The sequence below is a fragment of the Xenopus laevis genome, chromosome 4S (genome assembly GCF_017654675.1).
Source record: "Xenopus laevis strain J_2021 chromosome 4S, Xenopus_laevis_v10.1, whole genome shotgun sequence".
In the NCBI taxonomy this organism is placed as follows: domain Eukaryota; kingdom Metazoa; phylum Chordata; class Amphibia; order Anura; family Pipidae; genus Xenopus; species Xenopus laevis.
In genome coordinates this window covers 58,665,549-58,692,600 of record NC_054378.1, presented here as the reverse complement: position 1 = coordinate 58,692,600, position 27,052 = coordinate 58,665,549, and the positions used below count along the sequence as shown (strand labels likewise).

The window sequence follows — 27,052 nt, the reverse complement described above, 5'->3', positions numbered from 1 at the left end:
TACTATCTTGTTATAAGGTCTAGTTTTGAATGTGGCAAAGGATGACATAAGACTGATTGAAAACTGCATCCAAGATTTTTCTAAACATGCCTTCAAATGGAACTCGAGATCAGAATGGTAGTACGGAAATCAAGTCTCATCACTACAGGATCACATAGCGTGCATGGATCAAGGCAACTGCCACTGGAATAGCTAGCAGTGAAAAGATTTGACTAGTCAGTCCAGAATTGATGAAAAAAAAAATCATAAGGCCTTAGACAGTTAATATCTTTTTAAGCAGTTCATAGAATGAAAGGCTATTAGGAAAAAAAGGATTTGACTAAGGCAAGCAACGCTTGTGTTTGTTCTATGGTTCAGTTCTGCAGAACTGCAGTAGGAGCTTGAGCACAAAGGCTTTATCTAACATTGCTGTGAGTAAAGGTATTTACATTCATTTATTGTGCACATTATTATGGCCCTATATCATTGGGGTTTTTTCACTTAATTAATGGTATAGAATATAGCTAATGCTTATTAGGAATGCAGTATGTGGCATTAGCTATCATAAAGCCATGTGCATATAATCCATATGTTAAATACAAAATACATACCTATACAGAATTTAGGGCAGTCTTCAACACTCACCAAAACCAACTGCTAAATGGCCATGATGATTATTTGTGGGGGTTTTGCCCAGTTAAAGGGCACCTGTTGGGCAAAAATATTGTCCCCAACCAAAGGTACAGGCTAGCCTGCACTCTGGTCAGGGGTAACAGTAGGTTTTTTTTTGGTTTTTTTTTAAATTGCTCCCTGCAAACGTTAGGCCACCATCACTGGAAGGGAGTTCCCGGTAAAAGTGGGGCACACGCATTCGTATAATGAGCAAATGCCTCGACTTGCTCATTATGCACTTGACATCAGAAAAGCATTATGCAAATGTTTTAAGACAATATATATCCACTCCCAGTGCGGGTGTCCTAGCTCTGGTGGGGGGCAAAACTATTGTTACCCTCAACTAGAGTGCAGGCTCTAATAGCATTGGTTGAGGATAATATTTTTGCCCAACAGGTGCCCTTTAAGGGCTAAAGTATATGGGGCATCTGGACTACCACTTTAATCAGTCTAAAACAGTGCTGGTCAAAATGCCATATTCACCTGTCTTTTTTAAAGTAATATATGGGAATGGCGCTAACAGTCAAACCTGCACTCAGTAATGCTAAAGCAAGCAGGGATCTTCCTTTTACTGCTAAATTTCCCAAGGATCTCTTCAGGAAGTGGCATTATTTCACTACAGGTTTTACAACATATTCTCCCTTTCACACTGATGGGGGAAACAGAAATGGAGCTTAAAGGAACACTCACATCAAAAAATGAAAGTATTTTAAAGAAATGAATATATCATGAACTGTTGCCCTGCACTGGTAAAAATGCAGTGTTTGCATCAGTAACACTACTATTGTTTATATAAATAAGGTGCTGTGTAGCAATGGGGGCAGCCATTTAAAGGAGAAAAGGCTCAGTTTACACAGCAGATAGTAGATAAGCTCTAAAGAACATAATGGTGTTATCTGTTATCTACTATTTAACCTGTGCCATATAGACTTTTTTCAATTTCCGCCATTGCTACACTGCAGTTTGTTTATATGAACTATAGTAGTGTTTCTGAAGCAAACAGATCAGTTTTATCAGGGCAAGGAAGTAGTAAGTTATATTTTCATTACTTTAAAACACTTTAGTTTTTTGGTGTTACTGTTCCTTTAAATAAGCAGTATGCTCCCTTGTTCAACATGAGTTCAATGAGCAGGGCCTATGCAGCTTTTTTCCATTGTTTTAATCACAAAAAAAAACAGTTTTTTATTTCTTCCGCTAAAAAGGCCAAACAGGGAAACCGAAGCAACCCCCCTTTCCCCCTTTGTTGTACATATTTTTTAAGCATGAGTCTGTTATGCCGGGGATGTTACCTGTGTACTGTTAATCTAATTATGAAACTTTCACAAACCAAGCATGGAGTAGCTTCAGTTTCCTTGTGTGCCCTGTTTAGCCCAAAAAATAACAAAAGCCATAGATTTTTAGTGATTAAAACAATAGGCAAAACATGTGTTTAGCACAAGATCTGTTTATTGCACTTGAGTTAAACAAGTGGGTATACCGTCCCTTTAACTGCAAGCAACTTTAGCACACAGCAACTTGAAACATGTGTACATTTCTTGCGCTCCCCTGCGTTCCGGTTTCATGCGTTCAGCCACAGGGGAGCGCATGAGTAGACGCACTGAATTCTTTTAAATAGGGCTGTACTCACACAGATGCATGTAAGCGCCGAACGCATGTTGGGACGCAGCATGTTGCATTTTTCCTGCGTTCGGCGCTTACATGCGTCTGTGTGAGTACAGCCCTATTTAAAAGAATTCAGTGCGTCTACTCATGCGCTCCCCTGTGGCTGAACGCATGAAACCGGAACGCAGGGGAGCTCAGCTAAAAAACAGTGGAAAGGTTCAGAGAGACATCATTCATCTGTTATACAGACATTAACTCTAACTATGTATGTATGTTAATGATGCCTCAGTACAAATGCCACTCACTAACCTGAATCATGTGCTGTTCTCAGGTTTTAATTAACAACGCAGGGCAAGCTAGTACGAAATAGACACGAGTAACAGATTTAACTGTAAAACCAAACAACACCGCCTGAGTGAAAATCTATTTTTAATCATTATGTCAACATGCATAATTAAAAGTACTCATATAAGCTAGATACAAATGTACCCAGCATGTGCTGTCTCTAATTATGACATTTAAATTTGCAAATGATTACAGTATTAGACCGGCAAAACTGGCAGCTAACAAGAGAAAGAATACATAAATACAAATCTAAGAAGCTACAGCTATCTTTCTAGTGCTTCTACAGGGAACGTGCCTATTGTGTTAAACAGAACAGGGATTTCCGCTACCTTCTGCATACCAGATGGATGCACATCACAAGCTCCAGGCATTTCAACAGTTAACTCGTCAATTCCTCAGAACACACAACAGTCTTCCTGTCACATTTTCTTCCAAATTTTCCATCCTTTTAAAAAGAGATCTATGTCCTTATAGAGTTGGGGTGTCAAACAAGTGGCCAGCCAACTGTTATTGAGTTACAGCTTTCAGCATCCTCACAAAACCGGCTTAGAAGTGCTGAAGTTCACTGCAAAGGATTTACATACTGACAGTTTCATGCTAGAATGACAACTTGTGTGGCAGCAGCAATTGCCTTTAGGAATACAACAAATTAAGTAATACATGCGTGGCAGTTAGGGCGAAATTCGAAGAGCTAAACATTTCATAATGCCAATAAAGTCTCACATTTTTGCACTTAGCTTGATAAATTGGGGCATTGGTTGTGTTTGTTTTTTTTGTGGATTAAAAAAGAGCAGTTTACTGTGACACAGTAACTCATAGCAACCAGTCAGGCACTAGCTCTCATCAGTCTTGATGAATTTGAATGATCAAAGTGTATTCGTTTTCTTCTGAATTTTCAAAACCCCTATATGTTTTTTTTTACCCATATACACTGTACAGAATAAAGACAGGCAAAGCAGCTGGTGTTTAAATACAGTTCATAACAGGCTCAGTCAATGTATCCTTCTTTTATAAGAGCAATGTCTGGTAAGGGAAGGGTTACTTGTTTTCCATTAAATAAATCAAACCTGATGTCCACGAGGTGAGTTTTGTTATTTATTCAACATATGGAATCAATTCACAAAGACTTGAATAAATACCAATAGATCTCAGTGGTGCTTTTTATTTCCTCTATTACTCTTTTTCCAACAAGCCTGCACTAGAACAAGGTATAAATTCCTAGAGACTTTATATTGCTGGAGGGTCGCTTATGGATATGTGTTTGAACACAGCACTGTTTGTATTTTATCTTTTGGGGAAAATATGTGCATAAAAGATGTCCAGGCATGGTAAGGCTACAGCCATGCAGAGAGATGTTCCAGTAGAGATTAAATGCTAAGGGAAGTTGCCCTAGAAGTTGCCAATTGTTTCCTATGGAGAAAAGGTTGGCAGATCATCCATTTAACAATAGATACCTAGGAAATAAATACATAAACAAGCTACCTCCTGAGACAAGAAAAATGGAAGAAAGGTAACAGGGCTTACCTTAAAGCAAGATAGCTTTACTTAAATAGAAATGTATATATATAGATATACAGATATACAGCAATGTTGACTGTTTTGTATGATAAATTAACATATGACATATGAACAAGCAATATTTGATACAAATATTTGATTTTTTCTCCATTTCTGCCACTCCAGTATATGCCGCAAGACCCATTGGTTCAAAGACAAGACTGTGTGTGACATAGCCATAAATGACCCTGAGCCAAGCACTGGTCAAAAGAGAGGGACCTTGCTAGGCTTTGGTTAAGAGGTCTATACAAGTGTGCATTGGTAGAATTTTTGAGATGATAGATGACTAATAAAGCTGCCAAGGTGTAAAACATCCTTTAGAAAGAATGAAGTCCCATTTTACCTAAAGCAGTTTTCACCCACCTATTCCTAACTGTGATTGTGGACAAATGTGCATGAACATAAATGTGTTGAAAGGTTAGATGCAAACATTAGTAAGGGCTCCCGAAAGTTGATAGTTTTGGGTTTCTTAGAGTTGGGCTAAGGTGGGCTAGGGTTGTAGCCATGAGACACAGTTGACCTATGTGGTTGTAGAGCGAACCTTAAAGAGACGCCGACATCAGAAATTATGCCTTTTTTAATCTATAATAATATTGGCTTTGCATGCTACTTATAATTTTGCCCAATGCTTTTACATTACCTATGTGACTCCCTGTGTTCCTCTATGAGGGGGCTGCCATATTTGCGCAGCAAGAGTCCATTAGCATTAGAAACTTCAACTAACAATTACTTACAAAAACAAACCTCTCAGCAAAAAACAATCAGCATGACCTATAGGTAACTTTCAATGTACATTCATATTTTATTAAGTCGTTTTTTAAGTGTCAGTATCACTGTAAGGCTTAGAAAAGGGTTTAATCATTATGTGGATCAGTTGGTAATAAACAGATTCTGGGATTTTTAACTCAAAGTTAGCGCCATTGGTAATGTTGTCTTAACAACCGCAAAGCTCCAATGCCTAGGCTGCAGGAGGTTTAAGTTATGTCAAAAGGGAGGCTTGCCAAAGAAGCCAGAGAAGCAAGTCAGACAGTAACCAGCATTCAGAGTATGCTGGTAAAACCCTATTACCAACAGGTCCCTTAGGTGGATGACTTCTGGTACTGGGTGGTATTAAGGGGGCTTATACAGAGCACTGCTTGAACATGGGTCAGTCTGTGTGTAAACCCAGATTAAGCAACAATCACCTGTGGGAACACCCCACTAAAACAGCTCTTTAGGTATTGTTAGTCATCAGGAGAGCCTGTATTTTTTTATACTTGCTTGAAAAATGGTAGCTAATTTATCAGAGAAGGACTAAAACTAAACGATCTTTAAGATACAGTAACTGTTTATTTAACATGTGAAGACTTCATTGTTACTGTCAAATTAGCATTTGACAGTAGTAGTGTGCAGAGTAAATTTCTTAGCAAAATTTGACTTAACTGGTGGTTTTCCCTTGAAAGTAAATGAAAATACAACATAATCATATTTAATCTTTGGATACTCATCAGAATGAAATCAAACAAATAAATGCTGGGCTTTCATTCAGGTCACATATCATAGTGGGTCCAATAATGGAAAGAGCCACAGTAGCAATTAATAGTAAATCAAAAAATAGTAATTGAAACATAGGGGCCAGGGTCGGACTGGAAGTTGTGGGGCCCACCGGGGCTAATGCCCCAGGGCCCCCTTTCGGCCGCCTCTGCCGCTCCAGAGTGCTTCAGGGGACTAGTGCGCATGCGCGCGGTGCCGCGTTTGTGCGCACGCGCGCATCGCTACCTTTTTGCGCATGCGCAGATATTTTACTCTACCGCGACCCCGAACAAAGTGGGGTCGCGCCGCCCCACTAAGTAGCGGATCTGGGCCGGCGGGGCCCACAAGAGCCCGGGGCCCACCGGGGTTTTTCCCGGTGTCCCGCTGGCCCAGTCCGACACTGATAGGGGCCTATTTACTAACATTCAAATTTCTTCTTTTTTTAACAAATCTCAGTCAGGTAAAGGCTGTCGAGGTCCTATAGATGTCCGTTGGAGCTGCACTGTTCCTATTGGACCATTTTTCAGAATTTTGGACTTGTAGAGGTTTTCAAATTATTTTTAGCCAGTAATAGTTTGCAGAATGCTTACATTTTTAGAGGTTTTAGAGGTTTTCGTATTTCATTAGCGCATCAGCCATAGTTTATTTTATTTTTTTCGTTGGTACTTTTTGGGCCTTTTTAATCAAAGTACGAATTTTTCTGACTATTTTAATCAAAAAAAACGTTTGACCAAACTAGAATCCACGATTGGACCTGATTTATTATTAAAAAATTACAATTTTATTGGATCAAGTGAAAATCAAAAATTTTCCAAACTATTTTCCCAAATTTGTGGATTTTTTCAGGCTCCCGGAGACCACAGAAACTACAGACCACAGAAACTACAGACCACAGAAAATTCCAAATAGGATAGGGACCTCTCCCATTGACTTATTTACAACCTCAGTAGGTCTGAGATGCCGGATTTTCGGATCCTCCGTCCTCAGGGAATAATAAATCTCAGAAATTCAAGTGTTTTTTTCACTAAAAATTTGGATTTCATGTAAAAAAAAAAAGTTTATGGCATTCAGACTTTAATAAATAACTCCCTTTATTTTCTGTTCTTTTAATAACTTTCATGATTTTAGAGAAATAGAATTTAATCGTGGTTTAAAAAAACTCTAAAACCATTAAATTTTGACCTTTGATAAATGGGCCATATAGTCATTAGGAAAGGAGCTGCTATAGCAGATTTTCACTTATTGCACAAGCATAGAAAACCATTGTTGTTACAGAGAGATACAGTGACCTTCAAAAATAGTGGAGTTTAATTTTTTTACTCTTGAATGAAAGACAGAAAAAATAAGCTCATTTCTAAATAGATAGAACTGGTGCAGCTATCAATGGTCGGCACTGACAGAAAGTAGTAGAGTCTTATGGATCATGCAATGGATGTAACAATAAATTTGCAGGAGGGGGGGCTGATTTAACCGTAAAAGTCATGCTGAGAAGCAGGGAGAAGAGAGAATTGCTGGTACTGCTAGTATCCTCCCCAGCAATATATGTAAATGCTACTAAAGGTGCCACTTTTTTCATTCCCACGCAAGAACAACATGAGTATTGCAGACACAATGAAACATTTGACTGAACAGAGCAAGGAGGAAATGACTCACAAAACAACAGACAAATGATAAGATTCATCTTATAATCAAGGACTTTATAATGAGTCATATTTAAAAAAAAAATTACATTTACTTTTCATTAAACAAAGAATGTTTTTGTACATCAAAATACAACACCTTAAGGGTACCTATCAAAGAAAAATTCTTTCCCACACCTTGGGTGTGGTCTAATAGAGCTTGACTATGTTTGTGGAAAACAACACTTTCATTGCAAGAATGTATCCTTTGCGATGGCTATGCTGCCGTACTCTGAGGTGGCCATCTTAGACCATGAGCATATTGAGCTGGTGCCTTAGCCCTCTCTTATTATGCACATGCAAAATGGTCCTCCCAGCGTGGGAAGCATGAAGCTTGCAAGGGGCATTTTCTTGCAAAAGGCCACAGCTCTGGTGGGGGATATGTTTTTTTTCTATGAAAAAAGAAATAAATATAATGCTTATTTTATTAATAAATGAAATTATGTGGACCGATTATATTTTGGATAAGTATATATATGTTACATTGATGAATATATTGTATTTATAATATACGTAAGTTAATGAATCTATCATGTTTTATAATATGCAGTACTGGCCACTGCTTTTATGCACATAGATAAATGCTAAATCACAAATAGGCAAGGCTTTATAACTTTTACCCCTATGTTTTGCTGATTGTATAAACCTTACTTATAAAGTCTACTCATAAACAGGATGTATTTTCCTACTTAACAGGATGGAAACTCCTATTAAGAAATAATTACTAAAGAATGGAACAGACATAGCACAGTAATGAGTTAATTCAATTGTTCTTTGAATCTCAGAGTCTCAGCTACCCAATCCAACAGAAATACTGTAAAGCATGTGAAGAGAAAAGATCAAATGGAATTCAATTCTACTGTGGTCTTACCTCAAGAAGCCATGGCTTTAGTTTTCTGTCCAAAATGATGTCAAATCCTAGGACTTCAAAGCAGACGCTCTCACTGGTAGGGTGCTGCCCAGGTCGACACATGCGATACGCATGAAGAACATGAGGCTCTGCAACTATCAGCGTCTTTACAACCAGGTCCTAGTTGATAACAGCAAGTGTATTGAAAATGAGAGGAGCTTTACAAATTCATCCTTGGAATCGTATAATTTATTTTGTACTGCAGGGATGTCCAATCTATTAACACCCTGCTGCTGAACTACAGTTGCCAAATTTACTGACAGCTGCTGCTGGGAAATGTAGTGCAACAGTTGGATAGCCACAAAATAGATATATCTGTTTACTCTGTCATTTTATAAGATGCTTTGTTCAAAAAAGAAATAATATAACAATTTTTACTATTTGGGAATCATATGTCTTTGATTCTTGGATTCCTATATATAATATAAATGCAAGTTTTTTGCCTCATGTAAAGTACAGAATGGTAAACTACACATTCTAGTTTATACAGTCCTGTTTCTGATAAAAAATCAATGAGTCAATCCTTAGTGATATATTTAATAATTAGTTATATTCAATATTTAACTAATTTTACCTTTTACCCCGACATAACATTTTGTATACTGAAAGCAAGTTTAATTCTAAGCAATGTGAATTTATTAAAATATTTTGACGTGTGACTTTCTGACTATTGCAAATGTAAGTGCCATTGGAAGCAGCATTTGTCCTTTGCTGTTCTCTGTATTGCTCGGTATTACTGGCCCTGGCTACATGTATAGTAGAACAATGCACTGACATTCAGCTCTCCTCTAGCTAGGACTCCAATTCCCACAATATCTTGAACATTTTATGATTAAGGAGAACCACATAGGCAGGCAAGGAATTGTAGGAACTGAAGCCTCAGCTGGGGGGCTACTTCAACATGAAGTGATACGTGTAGTCAAAACTAGCTCTGCTCTTTTAATCATATTTATGAGTCTCTTGTCCTGTAAACAGCAGCAACCAGCGTTTGCTTATGCTATTAAAGGATAGTTTAGGGCTGAAAGCCAATATCTCATTGGTTACTGCAAGCCTATAAGGAAAGACATTTCCAGTACTTGTGCATTAACCCAAGAGGAGCAATGGTATCCAATTGGTGATTCTTTTTTTATAATTGCCTTTTTTTCACATGACTATTGACATTAAAAAACAGAAAAGCACCTAGTAGGCTTCACCAATCCATAGATTTCACATAGAAATTGCACTATAAATAACATAACTGGTATCAACATTAAGATGTAACATAAGTGATAACTGTACATAATTCTAATCCAAGCCTTTCTGTGGCATCATATTGCTTAGACAAAAGAATTTTCATTATCTGTTGAGTGTTCATGCAATGCCTTGCCCTTGAGAATAACTAATAACAAGAACACTTCTCAGAACCGTTTGTTTTGGCTGCCTCTCATCATCTTATATGTATACGAAGAAACAGTGTCATTTACCACAGTATATGAGAATGCTTCATGAAAGCATAATACGCAGAATAAGATCACAAGAACATATTACATGATATATTTAAGAGTCCTGAATGTTTAAAGAAGAACAAAACCCAGTATTATTTATTATGCAGTTCAACAACAGATACTGAATTGTATATTCTCTTCCCCTTGGGTAATTATTAGATACCAAGGTAAAAGGCTATTGAAATTCGGGTGCTGTGATCGTTTCTGGATTTCATTCTTATTATGCCATGCTCATTTACTTTTTTATGTACCATTGACCTTGTTCAATGTGTGGACAAATTTACACCTAGGCAGTAATCAATTAAATAATTCAAAGCGGTATTTCAAAGGGACTGAAATATAACATTGTTCCTTACAAAGATAAGGGCATAGAATTTTCTGTAGTCCATCATTTACAAAGAGTGACGTGGTGGAGGACAATAAAATGCAAATGTATTTTTATTTATCTAGACCTGGTTAGAGCTTGCAAATGTTACTTTAGGATTACAGTGTGGATTATTTAGGTTTAATTATTTAGTTTTAATTAGGCATATAACATAGATTGTACTGGATGTGTTTAGATTACATACAAAAGGTTTCAGAGTTCCATTTTAAAAATATAGATTTAAAAACTAAGGAGCAGATTTACTAAGCTTGTGGGAACAATTCGAATAGAAAAAAATTCGAATTTCGAAGTATTTTTTTGGGTACTTCGACCATCGAATTGGTCAAATACGATTGAATTTGATCGAATCAAATGATTCGAAGTAAAAATCGTTCGACCATTCGATAGTCGAAGTACTGTCTCTTTAAAAAATACTTCGACTAATTGCTTAAAATCGTTCAATACAAACTATTTTATCGTTCGATCGAACAATTTTTATTCGAACATTGAATCGAAGTATTTGCGGTAAATCCTTCGAATTCGAATTTGAAGGATTTTACTTCTAGGGTCGAATTCGAGTGTTTTTTAACCCTCGAAATTCGACCCTTAGTAAATCTGCCCCTAATTGTTCCTTAACCAAACCACACACTGATAAAAACCAGGGAGGATAAATAAGCATTTATTTCATTTCATGGTTAACTTCCACGGTCACACATAGGGGGTTATTTATTAAAGTCTGAGAGCCGAAAAATTTATAAAATCAGATTTTTTTAGTGGAAAAAAAAAACTTGAATTTTTCGGGATTTATTTTACCACAAGGATCGAAAGTGTCAGAATCCGAAAATCCGCCATCTGAGACCTGGCGAAGTTGTATATTAGTCAATGGGAGAAGTCCCCAAGATATCCTGATCTGCGCTAGGTTCATGCAATAGTCCGAAGATTTTGTGGTTTTCGGGCAAAAATCTGAAAAAATCAGAGTTTTCAGGCGGAAAATCTGATTCGAATTTTCGCACTATTTTCACGATTTTTTGAGGAAATAATCTGTGCAGATTTGGTCGGAGTAGAAATGAATGAGATATTTTCGGATTTTGATAAATAACCCCCTTAAAGTTGCCTACAAGGATAACACAAGATAAGCAATAATACAAGCTGTTTTCTATATTATTGTGTGTGATATCCCCAATATCCAACTACATCTTACCGAAATATCATTCCAAAATTTGCTGATGTCATAATCATTGGCTCGTAAGAATTCTGTAAACCATTTGATGGATCGCTTGCTGCCTCGATTCTCCGTTTCGTCTCGTTCAAAGTTTTCATTGTGTTTGTTAACGGAATAGTTTGTCAGATGCATGTACAACTGGCTCTGTAAAAGAGATTGCATTACAAGAATTTAGTACAAAATTAAAATCATGGGTAAATAGTAACTTGGAATAAGCATGGAATATGACAGTTTATTTTTGCACTTTCAGAGATAACACGGCATCATCAGGATACTTTACAGAATTCAATATTTTGATTAATTTATCAAGACCTTACATGTATGTGAGATGCAAATTTTAATTTAACAGTAATTACATTAAACAGGAATATGTGCAAGGCTTTTAGAATATTTTCAGGCAAAATTAAATCCAACTGTTACAGTCAATAATGTTTTATGTGCCAGAGAGAATGTTTTTACAAATTACACCTCTCCATCTGCCCAGTCTTGGACGAAACCATTAAATCTCTTTTTTGCTATGTTTGTTGATTTTTTTTTTTGTTGATCGCATTTTTCTAATGCGATTATCTTTGTGTCACATGTTCATTAGCTTAAAGGAGAACCCCAAAAATGAATAGGACTAAAAATTACACATTTTATTCACTGAACGGTTTGCACCCGTCTAATGATTCAGCTTCTCAATAGCAGCAATGATCCAGGACTTCAAACTAGTCACAGAGTGTTACCATTTTGGAAAATGTCTGTGACACTCACATGCTCAGTGGGCTCTGAGCAGCTATTGAGAAGCTAATAAAAAAAATAATCAAACAGAAAATGATGTTGGCCTGTAATATAAGTTAATACTACAAGGCTGATTATTAAATTTTGATACTAGTTCCACTGGTTTCTGTGCAGCCATGTAGTAATTATCTGTATTAACTTCTAATCAGCCTTATATTATGCAATTTTTATTCTAAGGGGGTTATATACTAAACTCCGAATGCAAAAATCAAAAAAAATTATTGATTTTTTTAGTATAAAATCAGACTTTTAAAAAAATCACGAATTTTTCTGAATTTATTATAAACCAAGGCTAAACGGCTGTGGTTGCCTTGGGCTGGTACAGAAGCACAACACATAGGGGGTTATTTATATACAAAGTTATATACAAAGTACAAATTTATCTCAATATTTCTGCTACAAACTCTGATCAAATCTGGTTTTTTACACTTATATTTTCCCGAAAATTTGCTTTGCAGGAAAAAAATCAGATTTTCAGGATTTTTCCATCCGATTTTCATGATTCCGGGGTGTTGCAAGAATCCCAGCGCACATCAAAAAATCATTGGGACTTCTCCCATTGGCTTATATACAACCTCGACAGGTCTGAGATTCTGAGATTCTGACTTTTCCATCCTCTGGGTTAAATAAATTCCAAAAAATGTGTGATTTTTTTAAAAATCCGATTTTATAAAAAAAAAACATTGTGATTTTTGCATTCTGAGTTTAGTAAATAACCCCCATAATGTACAACATTTCTAGCCTACTTTTCTAGTTAGGCTTTAGTTCTCCTTTAATATCTCTGCACAGTCCCCTTCCAGAGACTCTAAGTGTAAAAGGTTACTATTATTGGGAACGTGGTATAAAGAAATGCAAACAAAACCAACTTGGGGAGTTCTCAAAATGATGCACATTTAACCTGCAATTGCTATACGCCTCCCTGAAGTCTTAGTAGAACAGCCCCTGAGAAGTACAGCTGACAATGACAGAATATCTAAGACTAATTATCCCTACTAGATATAATCCCAAGATAGTTTTCACATTTAGAAAAGTAATGTCTCAAAATATTTGTGCTAATGAGGAAATTCAGAAAATGTATGCTCTAATCTGTTTGTCTAAGAGCAGGGATTTCAGACTCGCACCCATCCAGCTGTTGAAAACTAACATTTCCAGCAGCAGTGTAAAAGCTGAAAGGTTGTTTATCTACCCTGACCCCTTAAGTCCTGTACATTCATAAAAAATGTTGTGTGTTAATGCTGCTCGATCAAGAATTCATCCCGATTTAAAGCAGCCATTGTTGTGCTTATTGTGAAAGCCCACAAGAGATAACTGAAACTAAAGTTGCACCAGGACTTACATCTTGGATTTGTTCAGATATTAAGCGAGGTCTTATTTATCTACTTAAATGAATTAGTATCTCTATATAACTGTATACTTGATATATATATACTGTACACCCTTTTACTTTACAGCACTGCAGAATTTGATGGCACATTGTAAATACATTTGAATATTAAAGATTAAGTTAAAGGGATGGTTCACCTTTGAGTTAATGTTTAGTATGTTACAGAATGGCTAATTCTAAACATCTATTCACTTGGCCTTCGTTTTCTATTCCTTATAGTTTTTGATTACTATTCTTTTGATTCTTTCAAGCTTTCACATGGGGGTCACTGACCCCATCTAAAAAACAAATGCTCTGTAAGGCTACAAATTTACTTTTTATCTATTGAGGCCTTCTACTATTCAAATATCAGTCTCTCATTCAAATGAATGGTTGCTAGGATCATTTGGACCCTAGCAGCGATATTGCTGAAACTGCAAACTGGAGAGCTGCTGAATAAAAAGATAACCAAAAAAACCACAAATAAAAAATGAAAACCAATTGCAAATTGTCTCGGAATATCACTCTCTACATCATACTAAAAGTTAACCCCTTTAAGCAGAAGTAATTTGTTGTGTCAATAAATACATACACACAAATAAATTACAAACAAATACTGTAAGTGAATAGAAATAGAGGAACACACTGAAGATAAACAGTTGGTTCGATAAATATAGATAGATAGCAGTGGCGGAACTACCGGGGCAGTGGGGGGCCCGCCAGCAGTTCGCACTCATGGGGGGCCCACATGCAACACTTTATTCATTGCAATGAGAAAAAGGTGATTCTATGTGCCAGATGCTTCAATTCAGTGTGCAGTTTATATATCTATATAAAGAAACACAGATAGCTGAAGAGCTTAAGTCTACAGAACCCACAAGTCAAGGAGATCGATATTGCGTTCTTTTGTAATTATGTCAATTATAAGGATTTTTATTTGGCAAGTGAGAGCCTGAGCAGTGGCTTGCTTATTAAAATCAGGAAATTAAGTCTCTTAGGAGATCATAAATACTTTTGGAAAGAAGCCTTTTTTCATTCCAATAATTTGTGTATAAAGAATGTTCTGATGCTTATCCAGCACATAAATGCACACACATTAACAGTGTATGGTGTGGGGTGGAGGCGAGCAGCAGTTAAGCAGTTCTATCAGACCTACCCAGTTATCCTTCACACTTTTGAATAATGGTTCATCAAATGACCACCCTCTTGTTTTTAAATTTTGTGATAATGATTTATTACTCCTGATATTTTCCTAGGAAATGCCAAAAAGAATCCTGAATGACAGACTGCACATGTGAGCAAGACTTGGCTGTGAATAGGCGGCACATTGTTAGGCATCAGTGCTGGGCACCAGGTGTGTACTGATGAGATAGTGGAACACCTCCAGACAAACCTGGCAGCAAGAGCTGCAGTGTGAGAACCACTAACACGGTCAAAATGTCACTTATTGAAATCTAAATCTCTCCCAATCTTTTCCATTATCCTGCACTTGGAAGACGTTAGCAAATGTACTCAGGATATATTTAGTAATAGGCCTAGTTATGAAAGTTAGGCTCATTCCCACACAAAATAAAAAAAAACAATTAAATGTAAACTAAAAAGCCAAATGTAAATAATGAATCAATCAGCATTCAGATCCTCAGTGATTACAACTGGGCTGCATTTAAAGCACATTCCTGCATTTGCTTCATTTTATGTAACCAGCTCTCCACCCAGTGGGCAAATGTAGAAATGCCGGCACTGGTTCTATTCTGCTACATACCATCCCAAACATTTCAGCAAAGAACAAAGAAACACTTGAACACTTGATTTTTGTGTGACTTGTGCATTGTTGATGGAGCAGTTCACCTTTTAAAAAAAATGCAGCATTGGGAATACACTTATTTCATGTCCCCCTGTTTCCAATGCACATTCAGTTATTTAACTGGCTGTTAGTTAGGAACAACTGTCCATGCAGATGGGGGTTCAATTAATCACTTTAACAAGCTGCCTGGATCAGCAAACATGGAAACCAGAGAGAACTTTAGTGGACAAAAAAAAAAAAGCAATGAAAAAAATTAAAAAAAATAGGGGTAGGGTGGAAACCTTTGCAAGAATATAGGGTGGTGATCTATAACAATAATTAATTTCCTTGGGTTTTTCAGGTATCTCTAGACACAAATCCCACTAGCTCAGCATGACTGACAAGCAGTTCTTTTTCAGCCTGGTCGGGGTGTCAGGAGTGCTTCTAGGCAGCTTTTAAAGGAACAGTAACATCAAAAAATGAAACTGTTTTAAAATAATACAAATATAATGTAGTGTTGACCTGCACTGGTAAAACTACTTTGTTTGCATTAGAAACATTACTTTTGTTTATATAAATAAGCTGCTGTGTAGCAATGGGGGCAGCCATTCAAAGGAGAAACGGCTCAGGTTACACAGCAGATAAGCTCTGTAGAACATAATGGTGTTATCTGTTATCCACTATTTAACCTGTGCCATTCAGCCTTTTTTTTTAATTTCCATTATTGCTACACGGCAGTTTGTTTATATGAACTATGGTAGTGTTTGTGAAGCAAAAAGATCAGTTTTACCAGTGCAGGGCAAAAATTCCATGACATTTTCATTACTTTAAAAAACTTTCATTTTTTTAGTGTTACTGTTCCTTTAAAGAAGCAGCATGCTCCCTTGTTCAGCATGAGCAGGGACTGTGATGAACATACTTTTTGCCATTGTTTTAATCACAAAAAAATCAGTTTTTTTTATTTCTTGTGATAGAAAGGGCAAACAGGGAAACCGAGATTACTCCATTGCAGTGTTACTGCTCCTTTAATACAAACGGGGCACTGCGGGATGATTACTAATACTGATATATTTCAGAGCTACATTTATATCCAACACTGCTTTAGGCACAGTCCTCTAACTGACCCCACCCCTAGCCCCTGCACATTGGAACTGGGGGGTTTAAGGAGGCTGTGGCCACCCCTAGAACTTGATGTGGTAGGCAGGGAGCCAGGGAGTTTTTGTGCAATGCTGTAACCGTCCCCCTGCCTGAAATCATCTTCTGTCAACAATCAGCACATGCTCAGGATAGTCTTTGCACATGAACAAATCGCAAAGAACAGAGGTGCAAACCCCTCAGCTCCACTACCAAATCTAGCTGGAAGTGTCCAGCGGTGGGTATTTTCTTTCTATAGAAAGTACCCATGTACACCCCCTGAAGCTGGTGCCCCAGGAGTCTAAACAGTAGATACAACCCTGCATGTTATTTATACAGTAGAACCCCCATTTTACATTTTTCAGGGGACCAGAAAAAATTGTGTAAAATCCAGGAAAATGTAAAATCAGGGAAATGTATTATGCATAATATATAAGTGAGACCACAAAACAACAATGAAAAATGAGGGAAAACTTAAAATCAGGGAATGTAAAATAGGGGTTCTATTGTAACTATTATCAAACAGTGCCGGTTGTGCAATGACATGAATGATGGTGGCAGTCTCAGCTTCTCATGGTGCTTTAAATGTTAAGAGTTATGACATTGTTGCAAATACATGCCATAAAATGCATGGGCTAATCTGCTAAATAGGGGACTATGGGCAGGGAAGCCCCATACCTAGTGCAGAGCTCTTTGTCTATTCACTTTGGTACCGTAATTGGAAGCCCATTTCCATTATAGAAAGTGCATTCTGCTGGGTGTCATTATAACATTGTTCCCCCCTGCCCCAGTGCAACTTAGAATTACTAGGTTTCTAACCTCCAATAGGACAGCAATAGGATTCCTAAATGTATTTTTTAATTTTTCAGAGGGGGAGCACTGCCAGCTCCCCCTCTATATAATACCAGCTCCAGAAAATGTTGCTTCCATCCTCACACGTGCATTGGTGTTTTTCTTTGCAGTGGACAGAACCCTCCACAGAGGGGTTTTGTGCTTGCCCACGTATGTGCACATACTGAATTTGAATAGATACAGGGAAAGGAATATGACAGTATTCAGGAGTGAGTGTAAGCATCCCCAAAAGAGGCCAATTGTCATGTATGAGTTTTTAATTAAATGCATTATATAATAATAAAATATCATATACAGTATACATTATATAATGTACAGTCCCTTGTCATTTACACTGCCACAAGCAATACAGAAAAATGTATTAAATTTTTCCTACTTACTATGATCAGCCATGTATACCTTTTATATATTTGTAGTCCCTCTTGCATTGAATGTTACATAGTTACATAGTTAAATTGGGTTGAAAAAAGACAAAGTCCATCAAGTTCAACCCCTCCAAATGAAAACCCAGCATCCATACGTACACCCATCCCTACTTTTAATTAAATTCTATATACCCATAGCTATACTAACTATAGAGCTTAGTATCAGAATAGCCTTTGATATTATGTCTGTCCAAAAAATCATCCAAGCCATTCTTAAAGGCATTAACTGAATCAGCCATCACAACATCATCCGGCAGTGCATTCCACAACCTCACTGTCCTGACTGTGAAGAACCCCCTACGTTGCTTCAAATGAAAGTTCTTTTCTTCTAGTCTAAAGGGGTGGCCTCTGGTACGGTGATCCACTTTATGGGTAAAAAGGTCCCCTGCCATTTGTCTATAATGTCCTCTAATGTACTTGTAAAGTGTAATCATGTCCCCTCGCAAGCGCCTTTTTTCCAGAGAAAACAACCCCAGCCTTGACAGTCTACCCTCATAATTTAAGTCTTCCGTCCCTCTAACCAATTTAGTTGCACGTCTCTGCACTCTCTCCAGCTCATTTATATCCCTCTTAAGGACTGGAGTCCAAAACTGAACTGCATACTCCAGATGAGGCCTTACCAGGGACCTATAAAGAGGCATAATTATGTTTTTATCCCTTGAGTTAATGCCCTTTTTTATGCAAGACAGAACTTTATTTGCTTTAGTAGCCACATAATGACACTGCCCAGAATTAGACAACGTGTTATCTACAAAGACCCCTAGATCCTTCTCATTTAAGGAAACTCCCAACACACTGCCATTTAGTGTATAACTTGCATTTATATTATTTTTGCCAAAGTGCATAACCTTGCATTTATCAACATTGAACCTCATTTTCCAGTTTGCTGCCCAGTTTTCCAGTTTAGACAATCCTGCATGGAACCTATAGTTCTGCACAATTTAGTATCATCTGCAAAAATAGAAACAGTACTTTCAATGCCAACCTCCAGGTCATTAATAAACAAGTTGAAAAGCAAGGGACCTAGTACAGAGCCCTGCGGTACTCCACTAACAACACTGGTCCAATTAGAAAATGTTCCATTTACCACCACTCTTTGTAGTCTATCTTTTAGCCAGTTCTCTATCCAGGTACAAATACTATGTTCCAGGCCAACATTCCTTAATTTAACCAGTAACCTTTTGTGTGGCACTGTATCAAATGCTTTAGCAAAGTCTAAGTAAATCACATCCACTGCCATCCCAGAATCGAGGTCTCTACTTACATTCTCATAAAAAGAAATTAAGTTAGTCTGGCAAGATCTATTACGCATAAAACCATGCTGGCACAAACTCATAGTATTATGATTTGCTATGAAGCCCAGTATCTTATCCTTTATTAACCCTTCGAAAAGCTTTCCTACCACTGACGTCAGACTAACTGGCCTATAGTTTTGAGGCTGAGAAAGGGATACTTTTTTGAATAGAGGCACCACATTAGCAATTCGCCAGTCTCTCGGCACTGTGCCAGATCCTGAAAAATTAAGTAAAGAGGTTTGGCAATCACAGAGCTAAGCTCGCTAATTACCCTGGGATGAATACCATCTGGCCCTGGACCTTTGTTAATCTTAACATGTTCAAGTCTCTTTTGAATTTCTTCATGTGTGAACCATGCATCATTAGTTGTATTACTAGAATTGGGACTGTTAAGAAGGAAACCTTCACTTACTGGTTCCTCATTTGTGTAGACAGATGAAAAATATGAGTTCAGAATCTGCGCTTTTATTTTGTTTTCATCAACCAGCTGACCCCCCTCTGATAGTAAGGGTCCCACCCCTTCCTGCTTCATTTTTTTACTATTAACATATTTAAAAAATAATTTTGGATTTTTTACTGCTAGCTGCAATATCCTTTTCTATAGCAATTTTAGCTTGCCTTATAGCTTCCTTGCATGATTTATTGGCCTCCTTGTACCTTATAAATGTTTCGGCTGTACCAGCTAACTTGAAAGCCTTAAAAGCACGTCTTTTCTTACCCACCTCAACACCAACGCTTCTATTGAACCAAAAAGGTTTTGCTTTGCAACGACGTTCCTTGTTTACAAGTGGAATATACTGACAAGTATATTTATTAAGCAGCATTTTAAAGACTTCCCATTTTTGTTCTGTGTTTAACCCTGTGAAAAGCATTTCCCACTTAATATGTTGCAGAGATGCCCTTATACTGTCAAAGTTTGCACGTCTGAAATTTAGTGTTTTAGTTACTCCCTTATAGAATTGCTTCTGCAACAGAATCTCAAAGGAGACCATGTTATGATCACTATTCCCTAAATGCTCACCCACACAAATGTTAGAGATGAGTTCAGTATTGTTAGTTATTACAAGGTCCAAAAGAGAGTTATTCCTAGTAGGTTCTTGAACGAGCTGGAATAAAAAGTTTTCATTCAGCATATTTACAAACCTACTAGCTTTTTCTGTCTTAGCAACCCCATTACCCCAGTCAATGTCTGGATAATTGAAGTCACCCATAGCAACAACTTGACCAAGCTGTGAAGCCGCTTGTATCTGCAAGAGTAGCTGGGCTTCATACTCGACACTTATACGAGGTGGTTTATAGCATACACCAATGATAATTCTTTTTGTTACCTTTTCCCCAGTCAAAATCTCTACCCAGAGGGATTCTACACCCTCACCAGTGCCAGCTATTGTTATTTCTTTAGCGCATGGCTTTAATTCAAGCTTTACATACAAACACACTCCTCCACCCTTTTTAATCCCTCTGTCCCTCCTAAAATGTATTGTTGTGACATTGGGGTATATTCACTAAAGGGCAAATTTTCAACTGCAAAGGCTTCACAACACTACGTGCCACTTCGTCCGTTGCAAATTCGCTACCACTACGCTAATTCACTAAAATGGCAATTTGTGTCTCGGCAGCCGAACACTGGCAAAGTTTTCATAAGCGTGAGCGTTTCATAGCAAACTTTCGCTAACGCTTGTTTCTACTTCTCGAAATGTCATTTCTACACTTACACTTCAAGGTCAATTTGAATAGGAGCGGGTACATAAAGGTCATATATATAACTTTATTAGAGTTGTTGGTGCACTTGAAAACTCCCCCCCTGAAACTTTGATGCACATGTGGTGACAATAAAAGGGGCAATTTTCCCACCTGCGACAAAATAGGTATTGTACAACTCTTTTCCTAAATCCAATTGCATGCACTTAAAGTGGCCACTTATTAAAAATGTCCAAGGAAGCAAAATAAAGACATAAGAGATCCTCTAATAGCCTAGCCATGAGCCCACCCTAAAACAAATGTGGCATACCACTCAAATGGTAAAAAAAGGTTAAAAAAATATTTAAAGACAATCCTGCTTTAAAATATGAAAAAACGTCAGCGTTTTTTTATCATTTCTATGAATTTCCGGCATATAGGATATGATGTCACTGACATAAGATTGAGGAAGATGTAGCTTCATCTTATCAGTTCACCAGATCTAAGCTGGCGAAGGAGACTCTGGCGAAAGAGGTAACATTCTGTAAAATGTGCACTTTAGTGAATTTGTGGAGTAATGATTGTGTGCCCGAGCGAAAATGAGCCTGACGAAAGGGCACAAATTTGCGCTAGCGATGGTCTCTTTCACTAGTGAACTGTCCTCTACGCCTGTTAGTAAATTGGCGATGTCCCTGCAGATGTTATTTCTGGCAAATTTTCGCTAGTTACAGCCCTTCGCCCTTTAGTAACATTGTGTTGGACTTTGGTCTTTGACAGTAATGAAACATTCTAACTAGGTTCTGTCAATTGGCATTAGGATGTTTCTCTTCTTGGTTGCTATCTCTCTCTCACTGTGTAAAATACATCCTGCTCAAATTCACTATTGCTTTTCTCAGCAATAGTATCAGCAGATACAATTTCAATATATATATATATATATATATATATTTATATATATATATATATATATATATATATACAGAGAGAGAAGCGGAGGTGGGTTTTCCTGCATTATAAGCAAACATGTATTTTTCTGTTCTATGATTGCTATGCCTTTTACAAAAAGCACAGTACGGTAGATGTAAATAGAAGTTGGAAGATGGTAGATATTTTCGTTATGCTGGCAGCTACCCAGCTGATTGCTGCTCTGACATATTGCCTTATTGCCTTTTCAGTGTGTAAGTCACCTCTGTCAGCACACAGGCTGCTATTATTGTAATGAACGGGAGAAATGCAACCTTTTGTGTATGTTATGGCATTCAAACTAGCTCTGTCTAAACCAAACCAGGACATAGGCTAAGGCAACAATGATAATGAAGTATTATGAAAACATTAATTTAGTAGTTAAACACAAACACACATCTTTTAGATTGTAAGCTCTATTGAGTAGAGTCCCTTTTACCTCCTGTATTGATCAGGGTTTGAAGTCATTTTTATATCCAATGAATACACCTTTCTATTGTACAATGCTGCAGAACATACTGGTGCTTTATAAATCATAACAATAATCTCATAGATTCAAATATATAACCGACTTTTAATAGCTGGCATCATTTTATTCATAATACACATACTTTCTAGAGCTGATTAAAATGAGCTATCTACCATATCTTAAAAGTGAATCTATGTAATATCTCCATATCTTATCAGTACTACAATTCAGAATTTGACATTGTTCTATTGAGATTTTTGGCGGGTGGCCAAATTTGGTAAGAAAAAAGGGGGGAAGAGGTACTGCAGCCTTTAAATTAAATTTTCAATGAGTTGAATGTAGTGTTGCCAGAAATAGCAGATGGCCATCTATGCCATAGAGCTCTACAACATATCCATTCTGAGAAGCACATGACCTTTTTAGCGAGGAGAGTAAATACAACCACTTCAAAATGTCATCATAACCTTGTTTCTGTGTGAATAAAATCTATTATTATTATTATCCTTTATTTATATACAGCTCAACATATTCAACTATGACTTATCGCCCAAAAATAATAACATATCTCTTGGTTCTACTTTCTAAGCACCTGCCATAGAACCCCTAAAAAAGAATTATACCTCCAAATACTTAGGTTTTGAAAAAGAAGAGTTACCATTACCAAATGTCCTTAAAGAACATAAATACTTGAACATGTCTCCATAAAGATGTTGTGAGCAGGCAGTATAACATTGCACGCAAGGTCAGAGTGTATTGTGCCACTATACTTTGAATTAGAAACTGTTAGGCGGGGAGATTTCTCTGGAGGTGCCTGAATGATTGTTTTTTTTATCCACAGACAAACACAAATGGGCTTGTAAAGTAACATAGGCAAGTAACCCATAGCAAACAATTCCTTATCATGTGCAGTTAGAATAATAAACAACACTGTCATATTGATTGCTTTGGGTAACTAGACACATTCTTGTCATGTTACTACATATCTCCCAAAATTCAGATGCATTTTATTTTTGATAATCATCCATTCAGCAAGCAGAAAAAGGCAAGGCATTTATTATATATCCGATATGAATAATACTAAGGCTGTTGTTACAGCTCATGGACAGAGCTCTTGGAAACAGATCCATCTTTTGTCAGCTGCCATATGTAATGACTGCACAAATGCCAGTGCTTGCAAATACATCTGAATAAGAATTAATGTATTACCTAATTTCTAGTTCTTGAGGCAGATATTATGTTGCATCTCTCATATACCAGCCTTAGAAGCCAATTACAGATTCCAGGCCAAACACCATAAAATTCTCTAGTGCGTATTTACTACTATAGGTACTTGTTTGCACCTGTACAGCTCTCTGCTTCCATTTGTTTAGTTTGCAGTAGACAAAATGATTGTTGCTACTGGCAACTGCACCAGTACAATTTGGAATTATTTTTAAAGGGGTTGTTCCCCTTCAAACACTTGTTTTCAGTTCAGCTGATTTCAGATAGTTCAACAGAAATAAAGACTTTTTCCAATTACTTTTATTTTCTATTTTTGACTTTCTATTTTGCTAATATTCCACAGATACTGTTGGGAAATGTATCAACCAATTGTATCAATAAAAAGTAGCAAATTGTAACAGTTCAGATGCTCCTGGATCACTGAGCTGCCAGACTGAGACACTAGAGTAAGGGACATTGAAACTTAAAGGAACAATTCAGTTTAAAAATAAAAACTGGAAAAATAGATAGGCAGTGCAAAATAGAAAATGATTCTTATATAATTAGTTAGCCAAAAATGTAATGTATAAAGGCTGGGGTGACTGGATATCTAACAGAACAGAACACAACTTTGCCATCTCCACTGCTCCCTCTATTGCCCCCACCCCTCCAAGCTCCCTCCCCACACCATTTGTTCTTCGCAAAAGTCTTACTGTATCCCAATCTGCTATAAATCTGCAGAGTTGTGCAAAGGCTCCATCTTCTGTCTGTCTTCTAATAGTCTTCTGTCCGATATGGATCTTGCTGGAACATGCGCAGTAGAAGCTGTTACAGGAGATAGATTGTACTGTGCATGCTCTTCCAAGATCCATGTCGCCAGTCTACAGAAGAGGATCAGAGGACAGACAGAAGATGCTGCTTTTGAACTCTGCTATGCAACTCTGCAGATTTATAGCACACAGGGAGATTTCTGAAAAAAATAAATGCTGCGTGGAGAGAGCCTTGGGGGGGTGCAATGGAGGAGCAGTAGAGGGGGGCAAGTGTTTAGTTCACCTTTAAAGTTATTTGTAAATGCAATTGCAACCTAAATCAATTTGTTTCCTGGTTCAGACACTTATAAGGATAAGAAAACCTTTCAAACTAGTTAATGTAAACTAAATCAGAATGCTGTTATAAGCACTTACATTCAATACATTGCTTTTTTTTAACATTCCAAGATGCTAATGAATAGATGTACTATTCAAATAATGAATTTTTTTACAACAGCACCGCCTGCTGGTCAGTTTCTGATAGCAATCCACTCGAGAAACTTGTCAGAAAAAGAGGACTAAACGGATTTAAAACAGTCCTCTTTTATCCTTGACTGGATTATGGTCGGACACTGACCAGCAGGTGGTACTATTGTAATAAAATGTATATATTAACAGTCCATATTCATTTATCAACACTGGCCAAGTTTGCCCATGGGCAGCAACCTATGGCAAATTGTGGCATTTATTGTTCTTCCTGCAGCTGTGTTATAACCCAAAGTCTGTAGGGGTAATTTAAAATTGCCACAAGTGTTCGAGCATGAAGGACTCAAAATCACTTTCCTTAGTGCTCAGTTATAGAGCATTTGCGAAGGGGATTTCTGTGCAGCCTGCGTCTTGTGTTGAATTGAGGTGCAGTGCAGTGATGAGGGTGCAACACAGTCCTGTAATTAATACCTGCAGTAAGTGTAGGACAAACTACATCATTTAGCACTTGCTGCTCCCTAAAATACAAAAACGGGCAGTGCTATATTCATTAATGAGGTACAGGCCTGTGTGCCCCAGTCTGATGCTTTGCACCTGCCTGTTTGTTTACAGAATTAAATTGTCATACTTTCAAGATACAATATTTAACGCAAGTTCAAGCATCTGAATCCATTCTTATGAATCTGGCATTTGACCTTATTTCTTGTAAGGAACACGTATAACAACAAAATAGCAAACCTTACTGCATTTGGAATTCTTAATAATCACATTACAAAAATTACATATTAACAACAAAGGGGTTTTCGCAAACAAAGAATATTTCCATAAGCAGTTAAAAGGGTCAATCTCTTTTCTATTGCATGCATGTCAGCAAAAAAGTTATTACAGTAGAATAAATTATTTCATTGTATTTATAGAACAATTGAAATATAATGAAAGGATATACATATACTGTATGCAATCAATTTTATCTCTCCCGTACAAGATGCCAAGTTTACAATATAATATAAATCTACAGCAGACAAAATTACTAAGATGAAATCAATATTCTTTTCCAAATTCAAGTGACAATGTATTCCAGGCATTATTAAAGGAAATCCGCTCTATGACTTTGCAGTAAAATTCTTAAGCCTAATGTTACAAAAAGTGAATTTCCAGATCCACATCAAATGCAGAGGTATAAGCTCCAACTGTGGCACCAACTCTGCTCTTTAACGGAGCTGCTTGTTATTTGGATATTTGGAAAACTGAGAAATCTTGAAACATCATAGATACAAGACTCATGGTGACTGGGTGCCAGATGTGGGTCCTAGCATGGTTTATACAAACCTAGCTAACAGAAAGTTGTTCAGAAACTTCTCTTTAAAGTAATCATCGTCTTCTCCAGTGATCCCCAACCAGTGGCTCGTGATCAACATGTTGCTCACCAACCCCTTGGATGTTGCTCTCAGTGGCCCCAAGCAGGTGCTTATTTTTTTAATTCCAGGCTTGGAGGCAAGTTTTGGTTGTATAAAAAGCATAAAAACCAGGTGTACTGTACTGCCAAGGTGAACCTCCTGCAGGCTGCCATTCACAGCCCTTATTTGGCATCCCGTTGGACTTTTTTCATGCTTGTGTTGTTCCTCAACTCTATTTACATTTGAATATGACTCACAGGTAGAAAAAAGAAAAAGGTTGGGCACCACTGATCTACTCTGTCACTGAAGTGTCTTATTTAACAGGGAACACACAATGACATTTGTAGAACTTCCTTTCTAATAGCAGCGAAGTCGATAAGTAGACATTAACATAACAAAATGTAGACCTGTAGAGCCCTGAATTATATGAACTGTGCATATAACTGTTTTTTGCTGTTGTTGTCTTGTTTCATAACAAACCTGTCCAGATAAAGATCTTGCAGGTGACCGTATCCCTCCACAGAATATGTATGACCCAAGGCTTCAGAGACATCTTCATATGAAGTCATTTAATTTCATATGAAGTCATTTAATTTGACCCAGTATGCGAACATATAAACAGTACTTTAAAATAAAAATAATTTAGTAATGAGGTTCTCAGCTACAGTGATTGAAATGCAATGTTTTGGCACTTTAGGCATACTTTATGTAGAGGCAGCAGCAGCAGCATCTTATGACCCGTTTCGATTCACCAAAAATTTGCGAAAAGACAAAAATTCGCCAAAATGCATTAAAGTCTATTGGTGTCAAATTTTTTTTGTCACATGATGCGATGAGTCAATTTTTTTTACCATTGAAGTCTATGGGCATAATTCATCAAGGGTCGAATTTCGAATTGAAAAAACTTTGGCTGAACACTACTGTTTTCTTGAACACCAGCTATTTAATGAGACTAAATAAATCTACCTGTACTAGAAAAATGTGTACATGCCATAACTTTCACATGCAAACTGGAAAAAGTAGCTAAAAATGCGTAATTAAATTATACGTTTCCTTAACTGTTATCTGCTTCATTGTGTAAGACGAAAGCTATAATAAACCTATTACAAAACAGGGAGCTGTGTTCACATAAATGCATAAATTAATGCAT

The 27,052-nt window shown here is 37.1% G+C and overlaps 1 protein-coding gene across 3 annotated transcripts in view; it reads right to left on the bottom strand.

Moving 5' to 3' along the window:
- ttll7.S (tubulin tyrosine ligase like 7 S homeolog) overlaps positions 1 to 27,052 on the bottom strand; it is a 148,604-nt gene that overhangs the window by 81,868 nt on the left and 39,684 nt on the right. For all 3 annotated transcript variants that reach the window (XM_041561283.1, XM_018260702.2, XM_018260701.2), the window contains exons 9-10: positions 11,306 to 11,470; positions 8,218 to 8,376 (exon numbers count right to left, since the gene is read on the bottom strand). In XM_041561283.1, the coding sequence (XP_041417217.1) occupies positions 8,218 to 8,376; positions 11,306 to 11,470 (324 nt within the window). The remainder of the gene's footprint in view (positions 1 to 8,217; positions 8,377 to 11,305; positions 11,471 to 27,052) is intronic.